The 27,916-nt window shown below is 36.2% G+C and overlaps 1 protein-coding gene and 1 pseudogene across 11 annotated transcripts in view; both read left to right on the forward strand.

Annotated features, from left to right (window-relative positions):
- Positions 1–27,916, forward strand: part of ZEB1 (zinc finger E-box binding homeobox 1) — a 185,575-nt gene that overhangs the window by 85,566 nt on the left and 72,093 nt on the right. For 4 of the 11 annotated variants that reach the window (XM_064591897.1, XM_064591898.1, XM_064591899.1 and 1 more), the window contains exon 3: positions 15,861–15,900. The exons of 4 other annotated variants lie outside the window; for them this stretch is intronic. In XM_064591897.1, coding sequence (XP_064447967.1) covers positions 15,861–15,900 — 40 coding nt within the window. Of the gene's footprint in view, positions 1–14,774; positions 14,923–15,860; positions 15,901–27,916 lie in introns of all 11 variants that reach the window. 3 more of the 11 variants (XM_064591903.1, XM_064591904.1, XM_064591902.1) reach the window with 1 other exon arrangement.
- LOC123845021 (U4 spliceosomal RNA) lies at positions 21,866–21,992 on the forward strand (annotated as a pseudogene).

The following is a 27,916-nucleotide window of genomic DNA, read 5'->3' on the forward strand; positions in this document are numbered from 1 at the left end:
AAGATTGAAAAAGAGTGAAAAAAGCCTACAGAAGTTATTAGACACTATTAAATGAACCAATATACATATTATGGGAGTCTTGGAAGGAGAAGAGACAGAGAAAGGGGCAGAGAGCTTATTTAAAGAAATAATAATTTGAGAACTTTCCAACTCTGGAGAGTGAAATGGATATCCAGACTCATGAAGCCTATAGGATCCCAAATAGTTTGAACCTAAAGAGGTCTACACCAAGAAACATTACAATTAAACTGTCAAAAGTCAAAGACAAAGGGAGAATTTTGAGAAGAGCAAGAAAAAAGTGACTCATCGCATACAAGGGACCCCCCCCCATAAGACTATCAGTGAGTTTCTTAATAAAACTCTTGCAGGCCAGGAAAGAGTGGGATGATATAATTCAAAGTACTGAAAGAACTGCCACCCAAGGGAATTGTACCAAGCAAAGCTATCCTTTAAAATTAAGAGGAGATAAATTCATTTCCATAAAGACAATTTGTCACTGGGCCTACTTTACAAGAAATCCTTAAGTGAGTTCCTCAAATGGAATTGAAACATGCTAAACAGGAACATTAAAATATATTAAAGTATAAATTTCACTGGTAAAGGTAAATATTTAGACAAATGCAGGGTAATTTAACACTCTAATAATGGTGTACAAATTAGGTGATATAAAAATTAAAAGACAAAGTATTAAGAATAACTATAACCACAAAAATTGGATAAGAAATTCACCATATAAAAGGAAGTAAATTCGGGGGCCTGGGTGGCTCAGTTGGTTAAGCGACTGCCTTCGGCTCAGGTCATGATCCTGGAGTCCCTGGATCGAGTCCCGCATCGGACTCCCTGCTCAGCAGGGAGTCTGCTTCTCCCTCTGACCCTCCCGACCCACCCCCCTCTCATGTGCTCTCTCTCTCAGTCTCTCTCTCAAATAAATAAATAAAATCTTTAAAAAAAAAAAAGGAAGTAAATTCTGACTTCAAGAACACAAAGTGTGTGTAGGGTAAAAGCATAAAGTTGTTGTATGCAGTTGAACCTAAGTTGTTATCAAATTAAATAAATTGTTATAAGTAAAGCTTTACATGAGCCTCATTATAACAACAAAGGAAAAACTTATAGTAGATACACAAAAGAGAGAAATTAATCAAACCAAGTCACTACCAGGAAAATTTTAAAGGAAGACCACAAGAAGGGAATAAAAATAACTGCAAAAAAATAAATAAATAAAATGGAAATAGCTAAGTCTTTACATATCAATAATTATTTGAAGTATGAATGAATTAAACTCCCCAATGAAAAGGGATAGAGTGGCCGACTGGATTTTTTTTTTTTTAAAGAAAAATAAAAAACCAAAATCTAATGATAAGCTGACCATAACATACTCACTTTAGGTATCATAGGCTGAAGAAAAGGATATTCTGTAGAAATATCAAAACACCAAAAGACACCAAGGTTGGCAATATCAGAGAAAACAGATTTTAAGTCAGAAATTGTCACTGGAGACAAAGAAGGTCATTATATAATGATAAGATATAACATAAACAGGTAGATATATACCCAACATCAGAGCACCTAAATATATAAAACACATATTGACAGATTTAAAGGGAAAAACTGACAACAATAGAATAGGAGATTTCAGTAGTCCCCTTTGAATAATGGATAGAATATCTAGGCAGAAAATCAATAAGGAAACAGCTGACATAACACTGTAGACCAAATGGACCTAACAGACATATATAGAACTTTCCACCAAACAGCAGCAGAATATACATTTTTCTCAAGTGCACATAGAACATTCTCCAGGATAGATCATGTGTTAAGTACAAACACATCTTAACAAAGAAGATTGAAATCATATTTTCTCAGACCCACAGGGGAAGGAAGCTAGAAATTAGGAACAGAAAGAAAATGGAAAAATTCACAATCGGGTAGAAACTAAACAACATACTCTTGAGCAACCACTGAGTGAAAGAGGAAATTGAAAGGGAATTTTAGGGCACCTGGGTGGCTCAGTCGGTTAAGCGTCTGCCTTCGGCTTGGGTCATGATCTCAGGCTCCTGGGATCAAGCCCTGCATCGGGCTCCCTGCTCAGTGGAGAGTCTGCTTCTCCCTCTCCCTCTGACCCTCCTTCCTGCTTGTGCTCTCTCTCTCTGTCTCAAATAAATAAATAAAATCTTTAAAAAAACAGAAGGAATTTTAAAGCTAACTTGAGACAAAAAAGAAAATGAAAGTATAATTTAACAAAACCTGGGAGGCAGCAAAGGCAACAGTGCGAGGGAAACTTATAGCAATAAATGCCTTCATTTTAAATAGAAGAAAGCTCCCAAACACCCTACCATTACATACAACTCAAGGAACTGAAGAACGAATGGTACCCAAAATTAGTGGAAGGAATGAAATAATAAATATTAGAAGCAGAAATAGATAATAGAAAAACGATACCCAAATCAACAAAACTAAGAATTGGTTATTTGAAAAGATAAAATTGACACACTCTTAGCTAGTTCAAGGAAAGAAGACTCAAACTCAGATACAAAGAGGAGACATTACAACAAATGATCCAGAAACAAAAAGGATCAAAGAGCCTATTAAGATAGTTACATGCCGGGCGCCTGGGTGGCTCAGTTGGTTAAGCGACTGCCTTCGGCTCAGGTCATGATCCTGGAGTCCCGGGATTGAGTCCCACATCGGGCTCCCTGCTCAGCAGGGGGTCTGCTTCTCCCTCTGCCCTCTTCCCTCTCATGCTCTCTGTCTCTCATTCTCTCTCTCTCAAATAAATAAATAAAATCTTTAAAAAAAAAAAAAAGATAGTTACATGCCAATAATTAGGTAACCTAGAAAAAAATCAGTATATTCCTAGAGGCATATCAAGACTGAATAAAGAAATAATAGAAAGTCTGCACAGACCTATAACAGAGATTAAATAAGTAATAGAAAACCTTCCCACAAAGAAAAGACCAGGACCAGATGGCTTCATTGGGGGACTTTTAACAGACACAAAAAGATGCACTAATACCAATCCTTCTTTAACGCTTCCAAAAAAATGAAATAAATGGAATACTCCTAAACTCATTTTGAGGCCAGCTTTACCTTGATTCCAAAGCCAGACAAAGACAATGCAAGAAAAGAAAACTACAGGTCAGTATCTCTGATGAACATAGATGCAAAAATCCTCAATAAAATACTAGCAGCAGCTCTTAAAAGGATCATACACCATGGCCAAGTGGGATTTATCCCTGGAATGCAAGGATGACTCAACCTATGAAAATCAGTCAGTGTAGTGTACCCCACATTAATAGAATGAAAGACAAAAAACAAACAAACAAACATGATAATCTCAATAGATGCAGAAAAAGCATTCAAATCTTTTTATAAAATCTATCCACAAAGTATGTATAGAAGGAACATATAAAGGAACACAATAAAGGCCATATATGGAAAACACAAGGCTGACACCATAATCAATGGGAAAAAATTGGGAGGCTTTTACTCTTAAGATTCAGAACAGGGCAGAGATGCCCACTCTCACCACAACCAGCAACATAGTATTAAAAACCCTAGCCAACATAAGCAAGCAAGAGAAGTAAAAGGCATCCAAATCAGAAGGGAAGAAGTAAAATTATTTCTCTTTGCAGATAATATAATTATGTTTATAGAAAACCGTGAAGACTCCACACACACACACACAAACAAGAAAGCCATTAGGACTAATAATGTAGCAAAGTTGAAGGATGTAAAATCAACATAAAAAAGTTAGTTGTGTTCCTATACACCAACAAGGAATTATCTGAAAAAGAAATTAGGAAAACAGTCCCATTCACATTAGCTAGGCAAAGAATAAAATACTTAGGAATTAACCAAAGAGGCAAAGACTTATACACTGAAAATTGTAAAGCACTGATGAAGGAAATTAAAAGACACTAATAAATGGATCCCACATTCATGGATTAGAAAAATTAATATTGTTAGCATGTCCATATTGCCCAAAGTGATCTACAAATTTATTTTTTTAAAGATTTATTTATTTATTTGAGAGAGAGGGCATGAGCACAAGTGGAGGGTGGCATAGGGAGACAGAGAAATTCTCAGTCAGACTCCCTGCTGAGCATGGAGCCCTGCATCCAATGACCCTGAGACCATGACCTGAGCTAAAATCAAGAGCCACCCAGGCATTCCCCAAAGTGATTTTTTAATGTAACCCCTATCCAAATCCCAAAGACATTTTTTACAGAAACAGAAAAAACAATCCTAAAATTTGTATGGAACCGTGACCCCAAATAGTCAAAGCAATCTTGAACAAGAAGGCATCTAGAGGAGGCATCACACTTCCTGATTTCAAATTACATTATGAAGTTATAGTAATTGAACAGTACTGGCATTAAAACAGACATGTAGACCAGTGGAACAGTATCGGGAAAGAAACCCACGCAGTTAGAGTCAGCTGATCTTTGACAGGGTTTCCATAACACACAACAGGGAAAGGATAATCTCTTCAACAAGGGGTGTTGGGATAACTGGATATCTACATATAAAAGAATTAAGTTGGACTCCTATCTTATACCATTCACAAAAATCAACTCAAAATGGATTAAAACTTAAATGTAAGACCTGAAGCTGTCAAACTGCTAGAAGAAAACATAAGGTAAACACTACTTTATGTTGGTCTTAGCAATTTTTGGAAATGACACCAAAAGCACAGGCAACAAGCAAAAAATAGACAAATGGGATTACATCAAACTAAAGAGCTTTTGTACAGCAAAGGGAAATAATCAACAAAGTGAAAAGGCAGCCTACAAAATGGGAAAAATGGTTGCAAACTACATATCCAGTAAGAGGGTAATACCTAAACTATATAAGGAATTCATACAACTCAATACCAAAATACAAATAACCCAATTTAAAATGGTCCAAAGCACCTAATGACATTTCTCAAAAGAAATTCAAATGGCTAAAAGATATACAAAAAGTTGCCCATCATCTCTAATCATCAAACCAAGTGCTATCACTTCACACCTATCAGGATGACTATTGTCAAAAAGACAAGAAATAACAAGTATTGGCAAGGGTATGGGAGAAAAAGAAACCCTTGTACACTGTTGGTGGGATTATGACTTAGTATAGCCACTATGGAAAAGAGTATGGAGATTGCTTAAAAAATAATCACTATATGATCTAGCAATCCCATTTCTGAGTATATACCAAAGGAAATAAAATCAGGATCTTGAAAGATCTCATGCACTCCCAAGTTAGGTGCAACATTATTCACAGTGGTCAAAATATGGATAAAGAAAAATACATACATATACAGAAACACAAAGGAATATTATTCAGGCATAGAAAAATAAGGAAATCCTGCCACTTGCAACAGTATGGATAGAGCTGGAGGATGTTATGCTAAGTGAAATAAGCGAGACACAGAAAGAGAAATAGTGCATGATCTCACTTCAGTGCGGAATCTAAAATAGTCAAACTCCTAGAAGTAGAGAGTAGAATGATTTGCCAGGAGCTGGGGGAATGGGGAAATGGAGTGATGTTGATCAAAGGATACAAAGTTTTAGTTATGCAAGACAAATAAATTCTAGAGATCTAATGTACAGCGTGGTGATGATAGTTAACAGTACCATATTATATACCTGAAATTTGCAAAGAGGATATATCTTAAATCTCACCACACACAAAATGGTAACTATATAGAGGTGATGATATATTAATTAGCTTGATAATGGTGCTCTTCTCACAATTGTATACGTATATCAAAGCATCAATTTGAAAACCTTGAGTATATATGATTTTATATGTCAAAGGTATCTCAGTAAAGCTGTTAAAAAATAAAAAGTTCAGGAAAAGTATTTTTTAAGAAATGAAATTCCAGGAGTGCCTGGGTTACTCGGGCGGTTAAGCATCTGCCTTCGGCTTGGGTCATGATCTCCAGGTCCTGGGATCGAGCCCCACGTCGGCTCCCAGCTCAGCGGGGAGTCTGCTTCTCCCTCTCCCTCTGCCTCTCCCTCTGCTTGTGCTCTCTCATCTCTGTCTCTCTCTCTCTCTCAAATGAATAAATTCAGGAAACAAACTGAGGGTTGCTGGAGTGGTGGGGGGTGGGAGGGATGGGGTGGCTGGGTGATAGACATTGGGGAGGGTATGTGCTATGATGAGCACTGTGAATTGTGTAAGACTGTTGAATCACAGACCTGTACCTCTGAAACAAATAATACATTATATGTTTAAAAAAAGAAGAAGAAGAAGAAGATAGCAGGAAGGGAAGAATGAAGGGGGGAAAATCGGAGGGGGAGATGAACCATGAGAGACTATGGACTCTGAGAAACAAACTGAGGGTTCTAGAGGGGAGAGGGGTGGGGGGATGGGTTAGCCTGGTGATGGGTATTAAAGAGGGCACGTACTGCATGAAACACTGGGTGTTATATGCAAACAATCAATCATGGAACACTACATCAAAAAAAAAATGAAATTCCAAGTTCTTTCTTACTCTCATATGATGGTGTGGTAATATGTATTTTCTAGTCTTTGTCATAAGCTTACAGTTAACCTACATGACGGTAATGCACCAGACTGATTAAAATGGAAAACAAGAAATTGAAAATACTGAATTTGAATCCTCTGTGAACTCTTTAGTCATTTTTTCTCTAAAATATTGAAGTAAGTTTTAAAATATGTTATTTGACTAAAGAGTCAAAGCACCTTGTAAACTAGGAGATACTACAGGTATACCTAAGTCTTATTTTGAAAGCACCAGAGAAAAATACAGAAATTCATAGAAAGAGGGAATCTAGTGCACATTTTATAGCTAATCCGAGGACTCGACCACTTGGGGGCACATATTTGCCAAATATAATGATTCTATGAGGCAAACACTTTCTTGATTGTACCATAACACCCTGAAAGTTTATATTTGTGGCATTACTCTGATTAATGAAATCAGTCCCAGTGCAAACAGTTGGGCTGTTAGAGTATTTACAAAACCATTATTGCCCAATTCTGCAGCGACTACCCTCATTCTGGCTCTCATCTGTTTACACCTGGTTTACTGTATCTTCCATGCTGGAATCCATGCCTCAGACTTGCCCTGCTCAAAATTCTTTATGTTTTCCAGTCTTTATGTTGTATGTTTTCCAGTCCCAGTTAGGAGTTTTTGTAGTCCCAAATTGATTACCAAATCAAAACTAATCTCAACCTAGAATTTAAAGTTTTCCAAATTGTACTTATTCTTGCTCTTCAACACAGTTTCTTCATGGTAACATTTATTGTTTTCAGCATGGTATCCCACTTCTTGTCTTGGTACCTCATCATTCCTCTTTAAGGATATACTCCCCCATCATTACAATTTAAAGCAGTAACAACCACAACAGCCAAAATACCTTGTTAGGTCCGAGTTTTAGGTTGATTTAGTCAGATTAGTCTGGATCATTCTTTTATTCTGGATCCTGAAAGCAGCATCAGGAAGTTGAGTATTCTAGTTAATTAGTGGCTTATCACATATTATTCATAAGTTAACAATGCTAAGCACTCTTTATGCAGTCAAATTCACATTATAAGAAAATACACTGCAATGTATTTAATGCTTCTTTGATGATACAGAATGCATTTCACTTAGAAATTTTGATGTATAGGAATGCTGGTTAGTAGAAATGTCTAATTTTTACTGTCTTTCATATTTGGTGATGTTTTATTTATTTGAAATGATTGTAAAAATTTATATGTTTTATATTTTTAATCAGGCAGTAAGTATCTCTATTCCCCTACTCTGAATACCTAATATGGGTCTTTGTATATCATAGGTTTTCATAAAATACTTGATTCATTCTGTCAGAAAATACTTATTGAAAATCTGCTGTGTGCCAGGACATAGGACTTTAGGACTATAGCCATGGAAAGACAGTCTTTGCTCTTAGCTGGTTTATAGACTAGTGGAAGAGATAGACAAGTAGACGACATCCCTAATATGCTGTAAATTCTCTAATAGAGGTAAATGCACAATAGTATGTGGTACCTTTTCAGATTGGAGGGTGTCAAGCAAACTTTTCTAGTAGAAGCAGTCAATATCAAGGAAGGAATTAAGAAACTTAAGTCCCTCATAGTCTTCAGGCCCCCAAACTGCACCAGATGAAATTTATAATCCCAGTAGCAATGTGTTTTTGTTATGCAAGTATAGCTGTAAGACATATCTCCAGTTTTCTTTCCCTTCAGAGTACCACCACTAAACCTTCTCATATAGAAATCCTGGAGCCACCTCTGAGAAAAAGGGATGGCTAAATGGAGTAAGTAGAAAGTCATCCTGAAGGAGACAAGGAACAAGATATTCCTGAAATGGGAACATGAACAAAGGCCAGTGGTGAAAAGAGAGCAAGGCAAGTTGGGGGAAGTAACTCCCCAAGGCCAGAGTATAGATGTGGTTGGAGGGGTTAGTGAAGGAAAAATGGTCATAGATGAGTTGTAGAAGGAGACAGGAGTCAGGTCATGAAGGACTTTAAAGGCTTCACAATTCATGATTCTTATGAGACCAATGGGAAGTCACTGAAAGGTTTTAGGTGAAAGAAAAATTACAGGATCCTGTTTGTCAGAGTTGTTCTAAGCCCAGTTGAGATTCTTAGTTTATTTTTCATGCTTTTTTTGTAATCAGATTTTTTTTAAATGTTACTCCATACTTTCTTACTCTTAAAAAATATTCTTTATCGGGCGCCTGGGTGGCTCAGTTGGTTAAGCGACTGCCTTCAGCTCAGGTCATGATCCTGGAGTCCCCGGATCGAGTCCCGCATCGGGCTCCCTGCTCGGCAGGGAGCCTGCTTCTCCCTCTGACCCTCCCGCCTCTTGTGTGCTCTCTGTCTCTCTCATTCTCTCTCTCTCAAATAAATAAATAAAATCTTTAAAAAAAAATATTCTTTATCAAAAACATTTAGAATCCTTACCTCAGCGATTTTAAAACTTTTATTTTCCTAGCATTGGAATTCTTAAGAATTTTAATTCTGCATAGTAGTTCAGTATTAAAAAAAGAATAGTAATAAAAGGAGAATCACTTGGTTTTTACTTCTGGTGCTGTTTAATGTTTATTTTGTTGTTTTTATGGTGAAGTGGTAGAGTGGTAGGGAAGATGTCTTGGTTGCTTGCCTCTGTACTCCACTGAGGTTAGGAATTGTGTTCTAGAGTGACATTATTACTAGGTAGGGCTCCATAGTTCTAATGATGGTAGCAGTAGCATTCATAATATATGGTCGGTAGTCTCCTAGGCCTTTGCTTTTATTTATTCAACAAATATGTATGAAGTATTCTTAGTACTAGTGATATTTCTCTGAGCAAAATAGATGCAATTCCTGACCTAATGAAGCTTCAATGCAATGGAGGAGATGGATCTTAAAAAGTAATCATACAATGTAATTGCAAGCTATACAATAAATGCTGTGTAGAGGGGTAATTTATATTGGGAGATCATTGAAGAAGTGATATTTAAGAGATTTAAGCTGGGATCTGAGGGATGAGTAGGAGGTAAGCAAAGACAGAATGTTCCAGGCAGGGAGTATAAAAACATGTATGAATGCTCTGAGGTGATAAGGTGAGTGGCAAGGGATAAAAGCTGGAGAAGGAGGCAGAGGACAGACTATGGAAAGACAAGTTAAGGACTTTGGCTTTTATACTCAGTATAATGAGAAACCATTAAAAGGTTTTCAACAGGGTAATGAAATAAGATGATTTGTCTTAAAATATTACTGTGGCTGATGTGTGGAAATTGGCTAAGAGCTAGAATGGATACAGAGATACCAGCTAAGAAACTACTGCAGGAGTCGTACTCTAGAATCTGGCACACAGTAGGGTATCAGATATTTGTGGATTAGCTAGATTATGACTCTATCACTGTCTCTGTTGTGACATCTCAAATTATTCATACTTTAACAGAGTTAACTTGAATATTTTCAAGAAGTTACAGAGGGTAGTGCCAGTTTATACTGTTTCCTCATAAAATTTCGTATTTTTAATCTGCTTTTTCACATTGACCAGTATGAAATTCATTCATTCATTCATTCATTCATTCATTCATTCATTCATTCATTCATTTAACAAATCTTGAGTGCTTAAAATATGCCAGATACTGGCTGGGGGCTGAGGACATAGAATCAGCGAATAAAATAGGCATTATATCTGCCATCAAGTGACTTCTAGTCTGGTTAACCAGATTGAAGCAAAGCAAGCAATATTGACCTAATCCCTGTGAAATGATGTGGCATGGAATTTGTCGGTTTATCCTAACCTCAGCATCAGGAATGTCCTAGATGAACCATGTGACCTTTTTTATCAATTAAACTGTATCTTTTCCTTACCTCCCCTGGTTCTAATTTATACTACTGGGTTTCTACTTTATCTTTGCTGAAAATTCAGCCCCTCATAAATCCTAACACATATGTCAGAGACCTGACAACCTAAAGATTGAATCCCAATCCTCCTTTACTCTTACAAAAGTTGGGACCTTGCTTTTAATGGATTACCCTTCTATTGCTGCATAACAAATGACAACAAATTTAGTGGCTTAAACAACACATATTTATTATCTCACATTTTCTGTGGATCAGGGGTCCAGACATAGCTTAACTGGGTCCTCTGCTCAAAACTGCAATCAAAGTGTCAGTCATACTGCATTCTCAAATGTAGCTCAGTGTCCTCTTTCAAGCTCATTTAGATTATTGACAGAATTCATTTCCTTATGCTTGTAGGAAGGCTTCCCTTCACCATAGGCAGTTCACAACATGGCTCTTTGCTCCTTTAAGGACAGCAGAAGACTCTCTCTGCTATTTGGAGTCTCTGAGCTCAGGGAGGCCTTAGGCCTCTTTTAAGGCTTTTGCCTGATTAAGTCAAGGCCACTCAGGATAATCTGTTTGATAAACACAAAGTCAACTGATTAGAGACTGGCAATACAGCTGGAAAGTCCCTTCACATTTGTCATATAACCTAACATTATAATGGGAGTGGTATCCCATCAGATTCACAGCTCCCATCCACACTCAGGACGGGATTATTCTGCCTGTCTCACTTGCCTCTTTTTAAAATCTACATCTCTTGGCTTCCAACAAGGCATGCTCTTCTTAGTCTCTCCGTGTCTTTGATGGTTTCTTTTCCACTCTATCTCTCCATTTCGTAAATGTTGAGGTTCCCCAGAACATCCCATTAACCATCCAACCTGTTTCTTGATCCTATATCTATTGTTTTCCACTGGCCGAGGACCAATTTCCTACTAAAAATAAATCTAAGAGAAGATTCTTTTTCTTCCAGTCACTTGCTGAAGAACACAGACTGATCAGATAATGAATAAAACAAAAGCAATCTATTATTCTGCCATTCTTAGATTCATTTGGGGAGAAAGGGAAAGATTACTAGCTTAGGGGAGTATTATTGGTTCAGCTCCAGATACTCAGGGTAGGGTAAGTTGTTCATGGATGGTGAAGAAAACCCTGAGGATGGTTGGGAAGACTTCACCAGATCGGGGGATAGGCAGTTGTGTCAGCTGATTCTAGAAGATGTAGCTGCAATAGCATGGGGGGGGAGTATCGTCTTGTTATGCCAAGGTACCTTAGAAGAATATAGGTGAGGTCATGGCTTTTATTGAGAGGGACCAGATATGAATGAATTGGGCAACATTGTGTTAATTCACCCACCCATGATTTCAAAGTATATTGCTAAAAACAATTCGATTCTTTGACATCAGCCATAGAAACATTTTTCTAGATATGTCTCCTCCGGCAAGGGAAACAACAGCAAAATTGAACTATTAAGACTACACCAAAATAAAGAGCTTTTGCATAGAAAAGAAAATCATCAACAAAACAAAAAGGCAACCTAACGGATGAATATATTTGCAAATGGTATATTTTAATGAGGAGCTAATATCCAAAATATATAAAGAACTTTTTTTTAAGATTTTATTTATTAACAGACAGACAGAGAGTACAATCGGGGAGTAGCAGGCAGAGGGAGGAGCAGGGAGCCTGATGCGGGGCTCGATCCCAGGACCCTGGGATCATGACCTGAGCCGAAGGCAGATGCTTAACCGACTGAGCCACCCAGGTGCAACTTCTACAACTCAACACCAAAAAAAGCCAAATAATCCAATTTAAAAATGGGCAGAGGACCTGAATAGACATTTTTCCAAGAAGACATCCAGATGGCCAACAGACACATGAAAAGATGCTCAACATCACTAACCATCAGGGAAATACAAATTCAAACTACAATGAGATACCACTTTATACCTGTTAGAATGGCTAAAATTAGAAACAAGAAATAGCAAGTATAACTTAGGATGGGGAGAAAAAGGAACTCTCGTGCACTGTTAGTAGAAATGCAAATTAGTTTAGCCACTGAGAACTGTATAGAGGTTCCTCAAAAATTAAAAATAGAATTACCTTATGATCCAGTAATTCCACTACTGGGTATTTACCAAAAGAAAAAACAAAACAAAAAAACCTACTAATCGAAAAAGATATATACACCCCTATGTTTACTGTAGCATTATTTACAATAGCCAGGATATGGAAGCAACCCAGTGTCCATTGATAGATGAATGGATAAAGAAGATATGATATACATACACACACACACACACACACACACAGTGGAATATTACTCAGGCATAAAAAAGTGAAATCTTGCCATCTGCAACGACATGGATAGACCTAGAGGGTATAATGCCAAATGCAGTAAGAGAAAGACAAATACTGTATGATTTTACTCATGTGTGGAATTTAAGAATCAAAACAAATGAACAAAGAAAAAAATGAAAGACCAGACTCTTAAATACAGAGAACACACTGGTGATTGCCAAAGGGGAGATGGGTGGGGAGTTAGATTTGAAAAACAATTTTTTAAATAAACTCAACCCCCATTGTGGGGCTTGAACTCATGACTGCAAGATCAAGAGTTGCGTGCTCTACCGACTGAGCCAGCTAGGCACCCTGGAAAAAAATTTAATAAAAAAAATAAAAACAAATACATTCTTAAAATTTAAGTGTAGCATTCGCACCTAAATTTCACCTCTGTCCTCTAGCAAAATTGAGTCTCTTGCATACAACTTAAGGTCTTCAGTCTTCTGCAGTCTTCTTAATTTAGGAATAGCTTGGTGGAATTTACTTGCAAGAAGCAGTGCCTTTCCTCTTTCTGAAATGACCTTCATCTCTTTTCTTACCTGATTGGTTTATTGTTAAAAACCAGCTTAGAGGGGAGCGTGGATGGCTCAGTCGGTTGAGTGCCTGATTCTTGACTTCAGCTCAGGTCATGATGTCAGGGTCATGAGATTGAGCTCCACATTGGGCTCCGTGCTTAGCAGGGAGTCTGCTTGAGATTCTCATTCTCCCTCTCCCTCTCCCCCTCCCCACCCCACTCTTTCTCTCTCTCTCTCTCTCTCTCTCTCTCTCTCTCTCTCTCTCACGCTCTCAAATAAATAAATAAATCTTAAAAAAAAAAAAGCTTAGGAAAAAAGGCTTAGACATTATCTCCCTACTAAAGCACTTTCACTTTTAGAAACCTGCCCCCCATTGTCCATCCTTGAGAAAGTTAATCCTTTTCTCTGTTCTCTTCCAGATTTATATCTATTACACCTATCATAATGTATTACAACTTACTTATTTACATGTTTGTCCACCCTACTAGTCAGATCCTTGCTGGTAGAAATTGATATATTCATTTTCTTTTTTTTTTTTTTTTAAGATTTTATCTATTTATTTATTTGGAGAGAGCATGCAGGGGGAGGGGCAGAGGGAGAGAGAATCTCAAACAGACTCCCTGCTAAGCGTACAGCCTGGTGCAGGGCTGGATCCCACAACCCTGAGACCATGACCTGAAAGGAGATCGAGTTGGACACTTAACCAACTGAGCCACCCAAGGGCCCCGGCAGTATATTCATTTTCTTAACTATAGTGCCTGACACAACCAATGCTTCATAAGTGTTTTAAATAAAGAAATGAATCAGTCATTGCACTCATCCAAATCATAGTATTTTCACCCACTTGACTTCAAGTGACCAGATCTGATTTCCTCAGCTACAGACACTGACCCTGATATGCCTCTTTTTACTTTGCTCCATGGGTATATATATGAAGTATTGGCCATCTGTAGCTAGTTTGGTCTGGCCTAGAGTTCTTTGCCTTCCCAGCACCCCACCACCACCACCAATCATCATGTTTTAAAGTCATAAGACCAGACTTCCAAAAAGATATTATGGCTGGGACAAAGTCTTTTTGTCCTAAAGCCCTGTAAGTTACTCCAGAAAGTAAAGGAAAAGAAAGTGCTTGGCACAGGGTATAGCAAATAGCCAAGGATCTTCATTATAATTCTTCACATCTGAGTAAACTGAGCCTGCGAAATAGAAAAATAGGAGCTATCATTCCAGCATCCTTAGGTTTGGGTATGGACCAAGGAAGACCTTCAGAAATCCCATTTTGAAATGTACATTACATTTTTAAGGCTGTAGATGCTGAATAATTTTAAGGTTATATAATATTTGGACTACTAAGGAGACTAATTTTATGGTCATACTTAACAGAGAGCTTAGAGATAGTATCTTCCGATGGTCATCTCCACTGAAGGTCCTTATATATTTCACTGTTGAAAAGCAGCATTAAAGATGATATAGTAGCATCACTAGAAATATGGCCTTGGAAGAACATAACTCCCATATTAGAAATGTCTTTTTAATATGAGAATTCTATAAAATATTGATGACTATAACATAGGAGTATAGAATTAAGAGTGTGATATGGATAACAATGCTTCATTGATTTCAGAAACCTTTATGTAGCTCTTCTTCTGGAATATGGGCAGAAATTAGTTTCATGGTTTTCTCCAGTCATCATTTTCTGTTGGTTCTTACCTCATCAGAAGATACCTGACTATAAAAAGAATCTTTTGTGGATGGAAAACAGAGCCCACAAGGTGACTAACTTTTTATTGTACAAGAAATGATGTTTTTAAGCTAATAGCTCTAAAACCAGGTGAAGGTAATAAATGATTCAACAAAAATTGGAACATGCATGTGATTTTTTTAAAAGATTTTAAAACATGTTAATATTATGCATGATTTTCCAACTTTTTTTCTGTTTTCAAATTATTCTAATAACAAAGGTTTATGTAGTAGACATACTCCCACAAGGTTGTGTTACCATATAATGTGAACGCATAAGGTCAGATTTTAAGAAACTAAGGAGTCACAGACTTCTCATTTATCTCTTCCCCAAATGTAATGTTTTATCTTTCATTATCTCTAAACAGGCACACTGGTAGGAAGAAATGGAAAAGTGGGGAAAAGTTGGTTATGTAGGATTTTTAGTCAGAAAACTTAATAGGAAATATTAAAATAGTCAATTAAAATCTGATTGTAGTTACTTGTTATCAAATATTCTTCAGACCCAGTCTTTTGATGCTATTAGTTCTTAAGTGAGGAGTTTTCACTCTCAGTTCAACAGGTAATCTTTGAAGGTGCCATAATGGTAGAAAACCACTCTGGAATTATGGGGATAATTTAGGTTTTTCTTAAAGATTCTATAATGATCAGTTATTTATAAAGGACCTATTACACAAAACCAAATTGTTTCTTTTGTTTTTTGTTGTTATTGTCTGTTTTGTTGTCCCTGTTTTACTGTGATTGTTTGTTTTAGCTTATTATTTTAGATCTTTGCCTTCTAAATGGTACTTTATCCCCTTATTTTCAATTTTAATTTTTTTCAGAAAGATATTCTGCCAATTTGTTAAACCATTTTGCATTTCTAACATGTTTACATAAATTTATGTTGAAATACATTCAGATTATCAGCTAAATGAGATAATTAATAGCCAGTGGCATCATCAGTGATACTATACATTTTTCCTTGTAGAATGGTCTTTTCATCATGACTTTGCGTGGCATTGTTTCAGGTAAATCAACCAATTGATTATTATATTTTATTTTTATTATACCATGAGTAATGCCTCTTAATGAATGAATGAAATTTATTGGGGAGGGTTTCTTTTTAGGCTACTGTGTTTAAATAGTGCTACAATTTAGTTATTCCACTGAATCCACATGGAGTGCGTACTTGACATAGTTAATAAAAGATTGTGTTAGCTTTCTTTATATTGAGCATTTGAGAAATACACAGTTCTGTTGTGCATTAGGATTTGAATTCCTTATGTACAAGAATATTTACTACCTTCTTTGTTTCACTTCAGAATGACCTTATTTAAAAATGTATGAGGCTATTTATAATCAACTCTGTGGCAGTGATTAAAGAGGTGTGAATAATAGGTTATTGGAACTTGACAGCTCCTGGTTTGCTAAACTAGTGTTAGAACATTTATGCTGCTCAGATGTACTTTATTTTCCTAAGGTAGGAATTTCTCTTTTGACATGTGGGTTATTGGCGTAATATATTCCATAGGTTTTTCTCTTTAAAGTGGTTTACCAAATCATAGTATTTTATTGATTTATTTTAGGTTTCATATTTTCTTCAACTTAATGAATCAACATTTTATGCTTAATAATTGTAACCTGAGTATGGGTTATTAATCAAACATCCGATATAGACAGAGGATTGGTCTCTTAGCAGAGCAATGACCTACTATCTGAAGCTTTCCTATAGACAAATGAAAACAAGATTTTATTTTTTTAATGGAAAAAACCCTTTCTTACAGAAAATTTGAAAACGTTTAGTAGGTTGATACTCAGCAGTTGTTACTTTGGGGGAAATGTTAGTACTTCTGGAGACATTTGGGATAGCACAATATATATAAAAAAAAGTTGTATACTTAGTATTTCAGCAAACGTTTATTAATTTTAAATATCAAGACCAGTAAAACATTAAATTAATTGAATTTGGATTAGATATTATTTTTATTTAAGAACAAAAGGAAATGTAGGAAAGTATTTTAAAATTTTGAGTAAACCAATAATTAACCTAATGGTTTTTCACTGTTACCATAGATTCAGAGCACTTTGTCAGGTGCATTCTAAAATACACTAAAGATTTATTACTAAAATCCATTTTAGCGTTATCGCTCAGTTATCCCTAACCAGCCAGGAGGTTAAGGTTTCTAAAAAAGAATGAGGTTGGCGAAACTGAAGCAGAAAAAGACAAGCTTCACAGAAAACAAAGGTTAGGGAAATAACATTAAAAATTACTCTGTATATATTTCACTATATGTCTGAGAAATCTTTAACCTAAAAAAAAATGCAAAATAAACCCCATCTCTCAGCAAGACAAACTTCCTAAGCTCTTTACTTGACCACTGTCCTCAGTTGTGATCTGTAGCATCAGAGTCTCCCACAAATTTTGAATTGTCCCCATTTTTAAAGTTTTTAAACTGTTCGGTTTGAAACTACTTTTTGACTTTATTTTTCCCTTGCTTTATTTTTTTCCAAGTCTGAAAAATTATTGTGAAGTGGCTTGTATTTTTGTGGAACTTAAGGGCGTATTTTTCTAAAACTGAACATCTTCCCATCTGTTGAGAAACTGGAATACAAATGTTTAGCATAGCGTGGAAAAACTGGTCAAAGGTGTCAAACAGAATTGCATGTGCATACATATAAACTGCCCAAAGGTTTTGTGAAAATTTAATGTGATGATGTATTGAAAGCACCCAGCAAGAGACTTAACATTTATTCCTGGAGTGCCATGGTACTTTGGAGAGAACGCCAGAGACATTTTTAATCCTTACTTTCCTAATTACTTTCTGTGTGAATTTGAATGGTCTGCCTAATTTCTTCAAGCTTCATATGCCTTTTTCTTAAAAAGTGATAATACCAACTCTAGCAATCAGTCTTACAGTATTGTTCTGAGGGTGTTCTGGTTAAAGTGCTTCGCAATTTGTAAAATGCCACAGAGTTGTAAAGTTTGAAGATGTTTTATTCCTTGTCAGCTTGAAGATTCAAGGTGAATACAAAACAAGTGACCAAGAGAAAAGCTGACTCTCCACCCCTCCCCCACCCGGGGTGACTCAGGTTGTCAGATGTTCTGAGTTAAGAGATACTTGGGAAAAACAGGATAGTTTGGGGAGTTCCCTATGGATATTCATTGACTTCAAGTTCAGTTTGGTCTTCTGAAATGCTTTTCTTGAAAGACAGTTTTATGTCAGTAATTTCACTCCAAATTCTAGAATACTACAATATTCTGATTATAGAGTCAGTCTAACTTTATAGATCCGCAGTAGTGCAGAGAACCCTCGTGTTGTTTAGGTTTTACAACTGGGGACGTCCTGTGTTCTGACCATTCAAGTGCACAAGCTAATCCCACCCGTATCCTGTTTGTGAGTAATTGGATAGATGCCTGGAAATTCTAGTGCCAGATTATAAAGCACCTTCTACAATAGAAATCTGTAGTTGGAGTGTTTATTTACCTTCTCCCTAATCAAACACCTCCTGTAGGTGAGTCTCTTTGCTCAAAAAGGCAAGATTATATAATAAGCTAGATGCTTAGTTATGTTTCCGTAGTCATGCTTCACATAGCATTTCCAGCTGATCTGGATGGAAGACATATCTAAAGTACAAATATAAGGCTGTAGTCTTTCTGTATAATTGAGGAAATAGGTTTTGAATTGTACACCTATTCCCATGAAAATAGAAGAGATCTTTTTGGGAAGAGAAAGAATTTCTTAATTAGCTTCTTATCTAAAGCATTAAGAATAGGAAAATACCATTATACTGATGGTACTACAATACCATCATTGTAGTCTCTATTGCTATTCCATTTTCTTTACCAAGTGTCAAATGTATGGTTAAAAGACAGATGCATACAGTTGTGGGCAACCTTGTCTTAATTCAGAAAAGAATTCTATTGTTACATCTCAGGAGGATATATGTAATACTGCTGCCGTTTACTGCAACATTGTGATTAAGGGCACAAGCTCTGGAATCAATATCCTGACTATGAATGCTAAATCCACCACTTACTAAAGATTCTAATGGGTATGGTGGAAATAAAACCTCCCTTCTGTCTAATTGCTACATTCTCACCCATAATTAGTGTATTAATAAAGACTGGTTTTGGTTGTAAGCTTTAGAAACCCAGCTCAATCAGTTAGGCATAGCCTAAGAGAGGGAAGAGAGCAAGGAATGGATTTTATGGATTGATCCCGGGGTTCAAACTGTATCATCAAGACTCAATCTCAGTCTCTTTCTCAATCTCTCTTTCTCTGTCTCTTTCTCTAATTCTTTCTCGCCTCATCTCTCATCTGAGTTATAAAGAGCTTGAACTGGTTCTTTTAAAAGTCGATGACTGTCAGGAATACCATAGACTGAATTCCTACTGAGGGGAGGAGTCTCATAGGATTCTGGGATCCTGTTTTTGTGTTCTTAGTATGCAGTTGTGCATATGATGATTTTGTAAATCTTTTAATTTTCTTAATTATACTTCTAAATGATATTTGAAATAATACACTGTTTAAAATTTCTTACTGTATCAGGTACAAATTACTAGAATGAATCAAGGTGAAATGCTTATAAATATAGTTGTGTCCTAGGGAAACTGTGTGTGTACGGTGTATAGGGCATTTATTAATCACTTACTGTGAATCATTTACTGTGCTAAGCAGTTTACATAAATTACCTAATTTGGTCCTTTAAACAGTCTTGTAAGTGGTTTTTATTATCATGTTATATGTAAGGGAGCCAAGACTTAGGAAAAAACTTGCCCCAGAACAACCAACCATTGAGGGTTTGACCCATAATTTGAACTCAAATCAGCCTGACTCCAAAACCTCTGTTACATGGTCAGATTATACCTTTAGGGCTTTTATTAATAAACTGCCTCCTTATGCAAGCTAAATAAATACTGCCTTTTAATATAGTATCTTGCTACTGTTAATAGACATGACTTGAACTTACTGAAAATTGTCTCTTTTTTCAGTTTAATAACTACCTAGTCATATGACTTTTATCTAAATTTTCTAATATTTCAATGTTAAAATTTAACCAATCTGAACCATAAAATCTAATTTTACTTTTTAAAAATTTTCTACCACTGAAAATACAGCCTAAAAATTTTACCCTTGACTATAGATTGTTACTTGGAAAATAAATTGCTGCATAGGCACACACCCAGTCTGTATGGAAAGCAAAGCAGTTTATGAAAATATGTTAGCTCTTATTTAGATCATAAGCCGTTCTAGCTACAGAAACATTGTTTAGAAGGAACTTCTGTAGCAAGACAAAATTGAAAACAGAGACTTTAGAATTTAGCATAATATAAAGTTTACAGTTTACAAAAATTACTTTATTTAAATAGCAGTTATTTTATCTGCTTTTATTGAAGAAATAAATTCCTATAATTCAACTTAATGGTACACATTCTTCTGCATGGAGTAGGCCTGATTGTGTAAGGCTTATCAGTGCCTACTCCATGTTGCACAAATAGTATATTAGTTTTGCAGATCATGTTTTTGCTTCTCTCATCCAAAAGACAGACTTAAGAAATATTTCATTCTTTTTCCAAAAAGAATCTGTAGGGCTATATGGAGAGAGTGATGCATAGTCCTAAATTAGCAGAGGTCTTGTGCTTATATACAAGCAGCTAATCTCTCACCTAGTTCCAGGTACATGTCTTGGTTGTTGACCAGAAAAGCACCTGGCCAGAAGCCCACATATCTCTCCTGTTATTCTCCTTCCTATAAATGTGGTCTTGCTTGCCAGGAGCCTTGCCTCAAACTACACTGGAAACAAGCAGCATTCATTACACTATAAATCTCTAACTACTGTACAAGGAGTAATAGAGGGCAACTAGAACACTACAGGCCAGCCCTAGCTCTTTGGTATCCCAAAGTCCTTTGCAGTTCTGAAATGTAAAAATCTCAGAAGTGTATTTAAACAAAATTTAATTTTAATTTTAATTTTAATTTTAACAAACTTTTACAAATTCCATTCACTGTTTTTAGTAGGAATAAAGAATGTCAAATTAAAATAATAAGTGCTAAAATTTCAAAGTTAGAATCCTACAAAGCTATTAAGGAAATAAAATCAAGCTGTAAACTCCAGGTGATACTAACTCATTCAAAACAAATTTAGTTATTGTTTACAGATTTAATGTAACTTTTAAAACGTTGCTTTCAGCCATATGTATGAAAGTCTTTAGAAAACCTGCAAGTCATAATTAGTAGTCCATAATTATGAACTATACATCCTATTTAATATAACCAATAGATAATAAGAAGATTGTCTTTAATCCTCATTTATGAAAATGTGAACTGAAGCAATGTAAACATTAAATTGTTGATAGAATAGTTTATTACAATCACATGAGAACAGAAAAAGTGGAGACCCAGAGCTATAAATTTGGATAGGAATATAGTGAAATATGAAAGATAATAATCATAATTGCATGGTACCTGTCTTATATAAAACTCTGAACAAGTATTTATTGAGTTAATAAATACTCAGTTTAGCAGGTATCTTATCAGCATATTTATTCCTGGTAATATATATATAAAGCATCTTATGGGCTGCAACATCATATATATACATAACAATATCATTATCATATATAGATATAGATATCAGTGTTCTAGTCTCAGCCCTCAAAAGGCACATATATTCTTTTTAAGGAGTTAAAACAGGTAGGATAAAACCAGTGATATTTAGTAAGATGCTAATTAACTGCCCCCCAAATATATTCCAGCACTGTCCAGTAGGACTTTCTGTGGTAATAGAAATGTTCTGTATCTATTGTATCTCATAGCCATTAGCCACATGTGGTAATTGAGCATATGAAATGTGTCTAGTATAACTGAGGACCCAAACTTCATATCTTATTTATAATTTTAATTAACTTCAATGTGAATAGACATGTGACAGCATGATTCTAAAAACTTTTTGATCTCAAGATCCCTTTACACTCTTTAAAAATGTTGAAGAAACTTTGCGCAGTGGCAGTATCGTAGCCAATGAGGTTTATCCAAGGCGCGATTATTGCTAATTAAAAATGTTGAAGACCCCAAAGTGCTTTTGACTATGTGGGTTATATTTATCAGTATTTACTATATTCACAATTAAAAGTGAAAAAAATTAAAAATATTTATTAATTGATCCTTAATAATAAAGGCAGCTAGGTTCTCATATTTGCTTCTGCCTTTAATCTGTTGTAATTTGTTATGGTTGAAATATATTAAAATTTGGCCTCACATAAATATGTACGTGGAATTAGCCTTTTCAGATTATTGTGGGTATTATTTAATGACTGCACCAAAACTTACCAAGTAACATGTCTTAAAGTCTAGTTGCAATGCAGAATATGAAACCGTATCTTGAATTTCATAGTCTGTTACACTGAAATCCATCAGTCTGTCTTGAACTTTAAATGGATCTTTTTTACCCACTCATGAATTTGTATTTCCTGCATTAGTCATTTGGAATATATTGGCTCACTTACTTGTACAGATCTTTCAAGTGTTGACCCATTGCATTTTACCCTATTAAAAAAACCACCAATACTAGCATCAGTTTCTTCAGAAGGGTCTTTAAAATTGAGAAGCTGTGAAACTCACAGTGGCAGTTTGCATGTTTTCCAGAATTCTAATTTATACCTGAAAGCTCAAATTTTATTATTGGCAACACATTTGATCTTTTGTTTTCCTTGAAGTGACAGGCTTATTACTTGGCTTATTTTTTAGAAAATGTCTTCCAAATATTCAAGTCTGAAAAACCATAGTCAGTTGTTGTTCTTTCAAGTAAAATTGGTGTACCCTGAGAAAAGCAGCTAGTTCAGCTGGCATTTCAAAACAACTGCATGCTTTGATACCCAGCAGACGTAGTTTATGCGTACATCCCATTTTCTCACAGAGAATAGTAAAGACATCTACTGTACTAAAAGGTCATTATTTAATAGAATAACTTTTACTACTTCACCAGGGACATTCTTAAATGAAGTTGGCAATTTATTTATTTTTATTTTTTACTGGGAATGAGCATCAGTGAAGGATGCAAGATATATATGGCTTGTTGCAATGGCCTTCAATCATGCTAAAGAACCAACGGTTCTACCCACCATTGCCTTTGCATCAGTGCAAATGTCAAGAGTGAAAAAGGCGGGCGCCTGGGTGGCTCAGTTGGTTAAGCGACTGCCTTAGGCTCAGGTCATGATCCTGGAGTCCCTGGATCGAGTCCCACATCGGGCTCCCTGCTTGGCGGGGAGCCTGCTTCTCCCTCTGACCCTCCCCCCTCTCATGTGCTCTCTGTCTCTCTCATTCTCTCTGTCTCAAATAAATAAATAAAATCTTTAAAAAAAAAAAAAGAGTGAAAAAGGCAAATAAAGTAATGCCTTAGTATTAATATAAAAACAATTTCGACCTTGCTGGTATAAACATGAAGGGAGGAGAGAAATTGCTGTTAGCTAGAATAAGTTGGGGAAGGCTTCATGATAAAGATCAATGTGGTGTGCATGCTCTACTTTTTTTCTTCTCTTTTACCTGCTTTGTCCTATAAAAATTAATTTATTTAATTATTTACAATTGTTTAATTATATTTGTATTTTACTTTTTAATCATTTGTTGATTCAAGTATTTCATTGAGTACCTACTTTGTAGAAGTTATTTATATTGTTGAGAAATGGGAAATAGTGTTTACAATAACTGGTCAAACCAGTAAAAGCATCTACTGTGCCCCTTATTTATAGAGCACTGTGCTAGGCCCTGTGTTTATGTGTGTGCTTTTAATGCATTAAATTAATCTTCGTGGCAACTTCAGGAGGTAGTTTTTTATAGAAGGTCCACTGGGTTTTGCACCAGGCTCACAGTTTTTTGTGTAACTAGACAAATTAGTTAGCTTCATTGGGTTCCAGTTTTCTCAAGTGTAAAATATGGAACTGAGATTTATCTTCAGATCCTTAACAGGTTTAAAATTCATTAAATTAATATACATTTTACAGCAAGGTAATCCTTTACCAATACATTATGAGAATATTCCACACACTTTATTAGGAATCATAAAAACAATTACAAAATCATTAACATAAACCTTTTGGAGCCTTTTACTGTCCCTTTCACTTTAAAATGTATTGATTAGGGGCGCCTGGGTGGCTCAGTCATTGTGTCTGCCTTCGGCTCAGGTCATAATCCCAGGGTCCTGGGATCAAGCCCCGTGTCAGGCTCAGCGGGGAGCCTGCTTCTCCCTCTCCCACTCCCCCTGCTTGTGTTCCCTCTCTTGCTGTGTCTCTCTCTGTCAAATAAATAAAATCTTTACAAAAAAAAAAAGAACTGCTTTAAAAAAAAAGTATTGATTAAACACATCTTTCACAGCCCTTAATCCTTTATTGACATATTATCATAACACTTCACATTTGACCAAGGACTTAATGATAAGCATGTGAACATAATGAGAACATGATGGCATGTGTGCTCTATTGCTGGGAGATGTAAAAAATTATACAGGAGCACAAAGTTTAGGACAAGAGTCAGAAAAAGTCAAGAGGAGCATCACCAAAGCAGTAGTGTCTTAATTTGTTCTGTAACTCAGCAAATATCTTAAGTGCCTTTTGATGTTTGGAACTTAGACTACTGGAGTGAACAAGACAGTGTCCTTGCCCTCATGGAACTTACATTTTATTGGGGAAGTATGGTAGGTAGAATAATGGCCTCCCAAAGATGTCCCATGTCCTAATCCCCACAACCTGTGAATATGTTATATTACCTGGCAAAGGAGAATTAAAGTAGCAGAAGAAATTAAGGTTGCTAATCAGCTAACCTTAAAATGGGGAGATTATTTTGTGTTATCTGGTTAGGTCCAATATAAGAGTCCTTAAAAGTACAAGCAGGAGACAGAAGAAGAGTCAATGTCAGCCTAATGTGATGTGAGAAGAGTCTCAACTGGCCACTGCTGGCTTTGAAGATAGAAGGGGGCCGCATGCCAAGGAATGTGTTCAGCCTCTAGAAGCTGGAAGAGGCAAGAAAACAGGCTCCCCTAGGGTTGCCAGAAAGAACACTGCTCTACCAACACCTTGATTTTAGCCCAGTGAGACCTGTCTTGGGCTTCTGACCTTAAGAACTGTAAAATCATGAGTGCGTGTTATTTTAAGCCTCTTAAGTTTGTGTTAAGTTGTTACAGCAGCAACAAAAAGTAATCTAGAGAGAAAATAAGTGACTAGACAAGATAATTACAGATTGGATGCTTTGAAGGAAATAAACAGGATGATGTGAATAATAAAGGATGGAGCATGTTTGATCAGGTGGTCATGGAAGGGTTCTTTGAAGCTAGGACATTGAAGTGGAGACATGAGGGAAAGAAAGAGCCAGCCCTGCAAAGAACTGGGAACAGCATTCTAGGCAGAGGGAAAGGCAAGTTCAAGGGCTTGTCACCTGCAGAGAATGAAAAGATTATTCAGTGAGAATGTAGAAGAGTAGTGGAAAAGGCGGTGAGGGCCCAAGTTTGCGAATCCTTGCAGGCCATGATAGAACACTGAAAAACCATTGAAAGTTCTTAAGAAGCAGAGTGACATATTCTGCTTTATGGCTTGAAAAAGTCACTCTGGCTGCTAGGTGGTAAATGGAGACAAGGGGACCCAGGATAGGGGACATAACAGTTTGAAATAGAGTAGTGGCAGTGGAGATGGAGAGATACAACCAACAGGATTTCTTGATGGGTTGGACATGATTTTTGAAAGGTGAGTAGCAATTTGGCAGTAGCGGAAAAAGGGCAAAGCAAAAGAATGAAAGTCTACCAATGTCTAGGGAATAGAATATATTGAGCAGAATGGTAGGAGGTACAGATAATTGAGGCCCTAATGTTCACAGCCTAGAGACCCTTATTTGCTATGCATAGGAATTTGGAATTCATAGTATATGCAATGGAGAGCCATCAGAATTTTAAATCAAGGGAATAAAACCGTCTCTGAACTGAGGTTTTATGTATCTTCCATTGTCATTCTGATGCAAAGACAAATAGTAAGGATATTTAAATTTTTATTTTCTTAGGTTCTGAGTTCAGAAAGATTTGATTAAGTTCTTGTCAATGAAGTGTTTAATAATTCATTGTAACGTCTCTTCTGTTTCGATTTTGAGGATATTTTGCTCATTTGTTGACTATAATCTGCTTGTGTCAGAGAAGCAGTGTTAAGTAGGTTCAGAGCAAAGTCTTTAGCACCTCCTGGCCTGGGTTGGAATCCTAGCTCCAGTACTAACTGGCCTCCCTTTGGCAAGTTATACAACCTCTAAGTCTCAGTTTCTTTGTATCTAAAACAAGGTCAGTAATTCTTCATGTGTCCCTTATAAGGAGTAAGCAACTGAATGCATAGAAAGCACTGAATACTTTAAGTACTTCCTGGGGCAGGGTTGGAGCCGCATGCCAAACTACATAAGCAGCATTGATTGATTTAACTTTTCTTTCGCCAGTAGTAGAAATTTGATAAAACATAATTTCTTCAAAACACTTTAAAAATACCTTTTCGGGGCGCCTGGGTGGCTCAGTCGTTAAGCGTCTGCCTTCGGCTCAGGTCATGATCTCAGGGTCCTGGGATCGAGACCCACATCAGGCTCCCTGCTCAGCAGGAAGCCTGCTTCTCCCTCTCCCACTCCCCCTGCTTGTGTTCCTGCTCTCGCTGTTTCTCTCTCTGTCAAATAAATAAAAATCTTTAAAAAATAAAAATAAAAATACCCCTTTTCTGTGTTTCTACATATGGGACTAAAGTTTCCATTTATCTGTATTTTTCCAAGATGCCCACTTTTTTCACCACTAAGTCCATTTACTCTAAGATAAAATTTATATGAAAATGTGAGTAGGGGTGAGTTCACATGGTCTTCTAGTTTATTGGATATTATTTATTTATTTTCTGACTAGGTTGTATTCACAGATGATTACCATTTTAACTGTTTTTTAGGTAAGCCAGGTAAAACAAAACCACCAGGAATTCTTTGGTACCTCAATTCAAATCCATTTAATTTTCCAACAACATATTTCAAATAAAAAAAAGTATTTAAAATTTTATTTCTTTGGAACATTAGCAGGGCATAAAAGGGGTAGAGAATCCTCTGGTATTTATTTTCTACATCACTCTTAATTTAGCATTGAATTATTTATTGTCACATTTCTCTATAATATGACAAGTTTGCAGATAAACCTATGTATCTATATTTGCACACATGTGTAAGTTAATTTGTAGGGTGAATGCCAAGAAATTTCTGGGTGAACAGGTAAAACATTTTATATTTTGATAAAATTAATTAAAAATAAAAATTTGTTTTGATAAACAACAAATTAACACAACAGCGTGTAAATGTGTATTCATTTCCTTAACTCTTGCATGTACCCTGTGTTATGGAGAATTTTTTTTGCCAATTTATTAAACATTTATTGAGCAGTTAATACTTAATGGACAGTGTTATACATGCAGGGGACACAGCCAGTAAACAAAACAAAACAAAAATAATTCTGGCTGCATGGACTTACATTCTAGTGAAAGGAGACAATAAAAAATAATAAAATATTATGGCAGTTGGTGATACGTATTTTAAGAAGAAATAAATTACAGGAGAGAGTGGGGTATGCTCTTGGTTGAAGGAGGTCTATAAATTTAAATGGAGTGCTCATAGAAGACCTCACTAAGCAGGTAAAATTGAGCATGCTCCAAGAACATTCCAAGTGGAGCAGCAAGAAGTACATAAGCTTTGAGGCAAGAGGCCAGTGTATGTGGAATGAAGTGTGCAAGTATAAAGTAGAAGATGAGAGATAATGGATGAATGGGAGCCAGCTCATGAAGAGCGTTTGGATCACAGTGAGGTGGGATGCGATTAGATGGTTTGAGTAGAGGAATAACAGAGTTTTTTTAATGCTCTAGAAGGATTGTGTTGGCTGCTGTGTTGATAGCGCTGTATAGGAAGGCAAAAGTGGAGGCAAGGAGACCTGATGGGAGCCAGTAGCAACACTCTAGCTGAGAGATGGTGGCTTAGAACAGGGAGGTTGGGGGGGGTAGTTAGTGGT

Source organism: Mirounga angustirostris, unplaced genomic scaffold (assembly GCF_029215605.1).
Source record: "Mirounga angustirostris isolate CCGP_5_RB_7025 unplaced genomic scaffold, mMirAng1.0.hap1 SCAF_5, whole genome shotgun sequence".
In the NCBI taxonomy this organism is placed as follows: Eukaryota; Metazoa; Chordata; class Mammalia; order Carnivora; family Phocidae; genus Mirounga; species Mirounga angustirostris.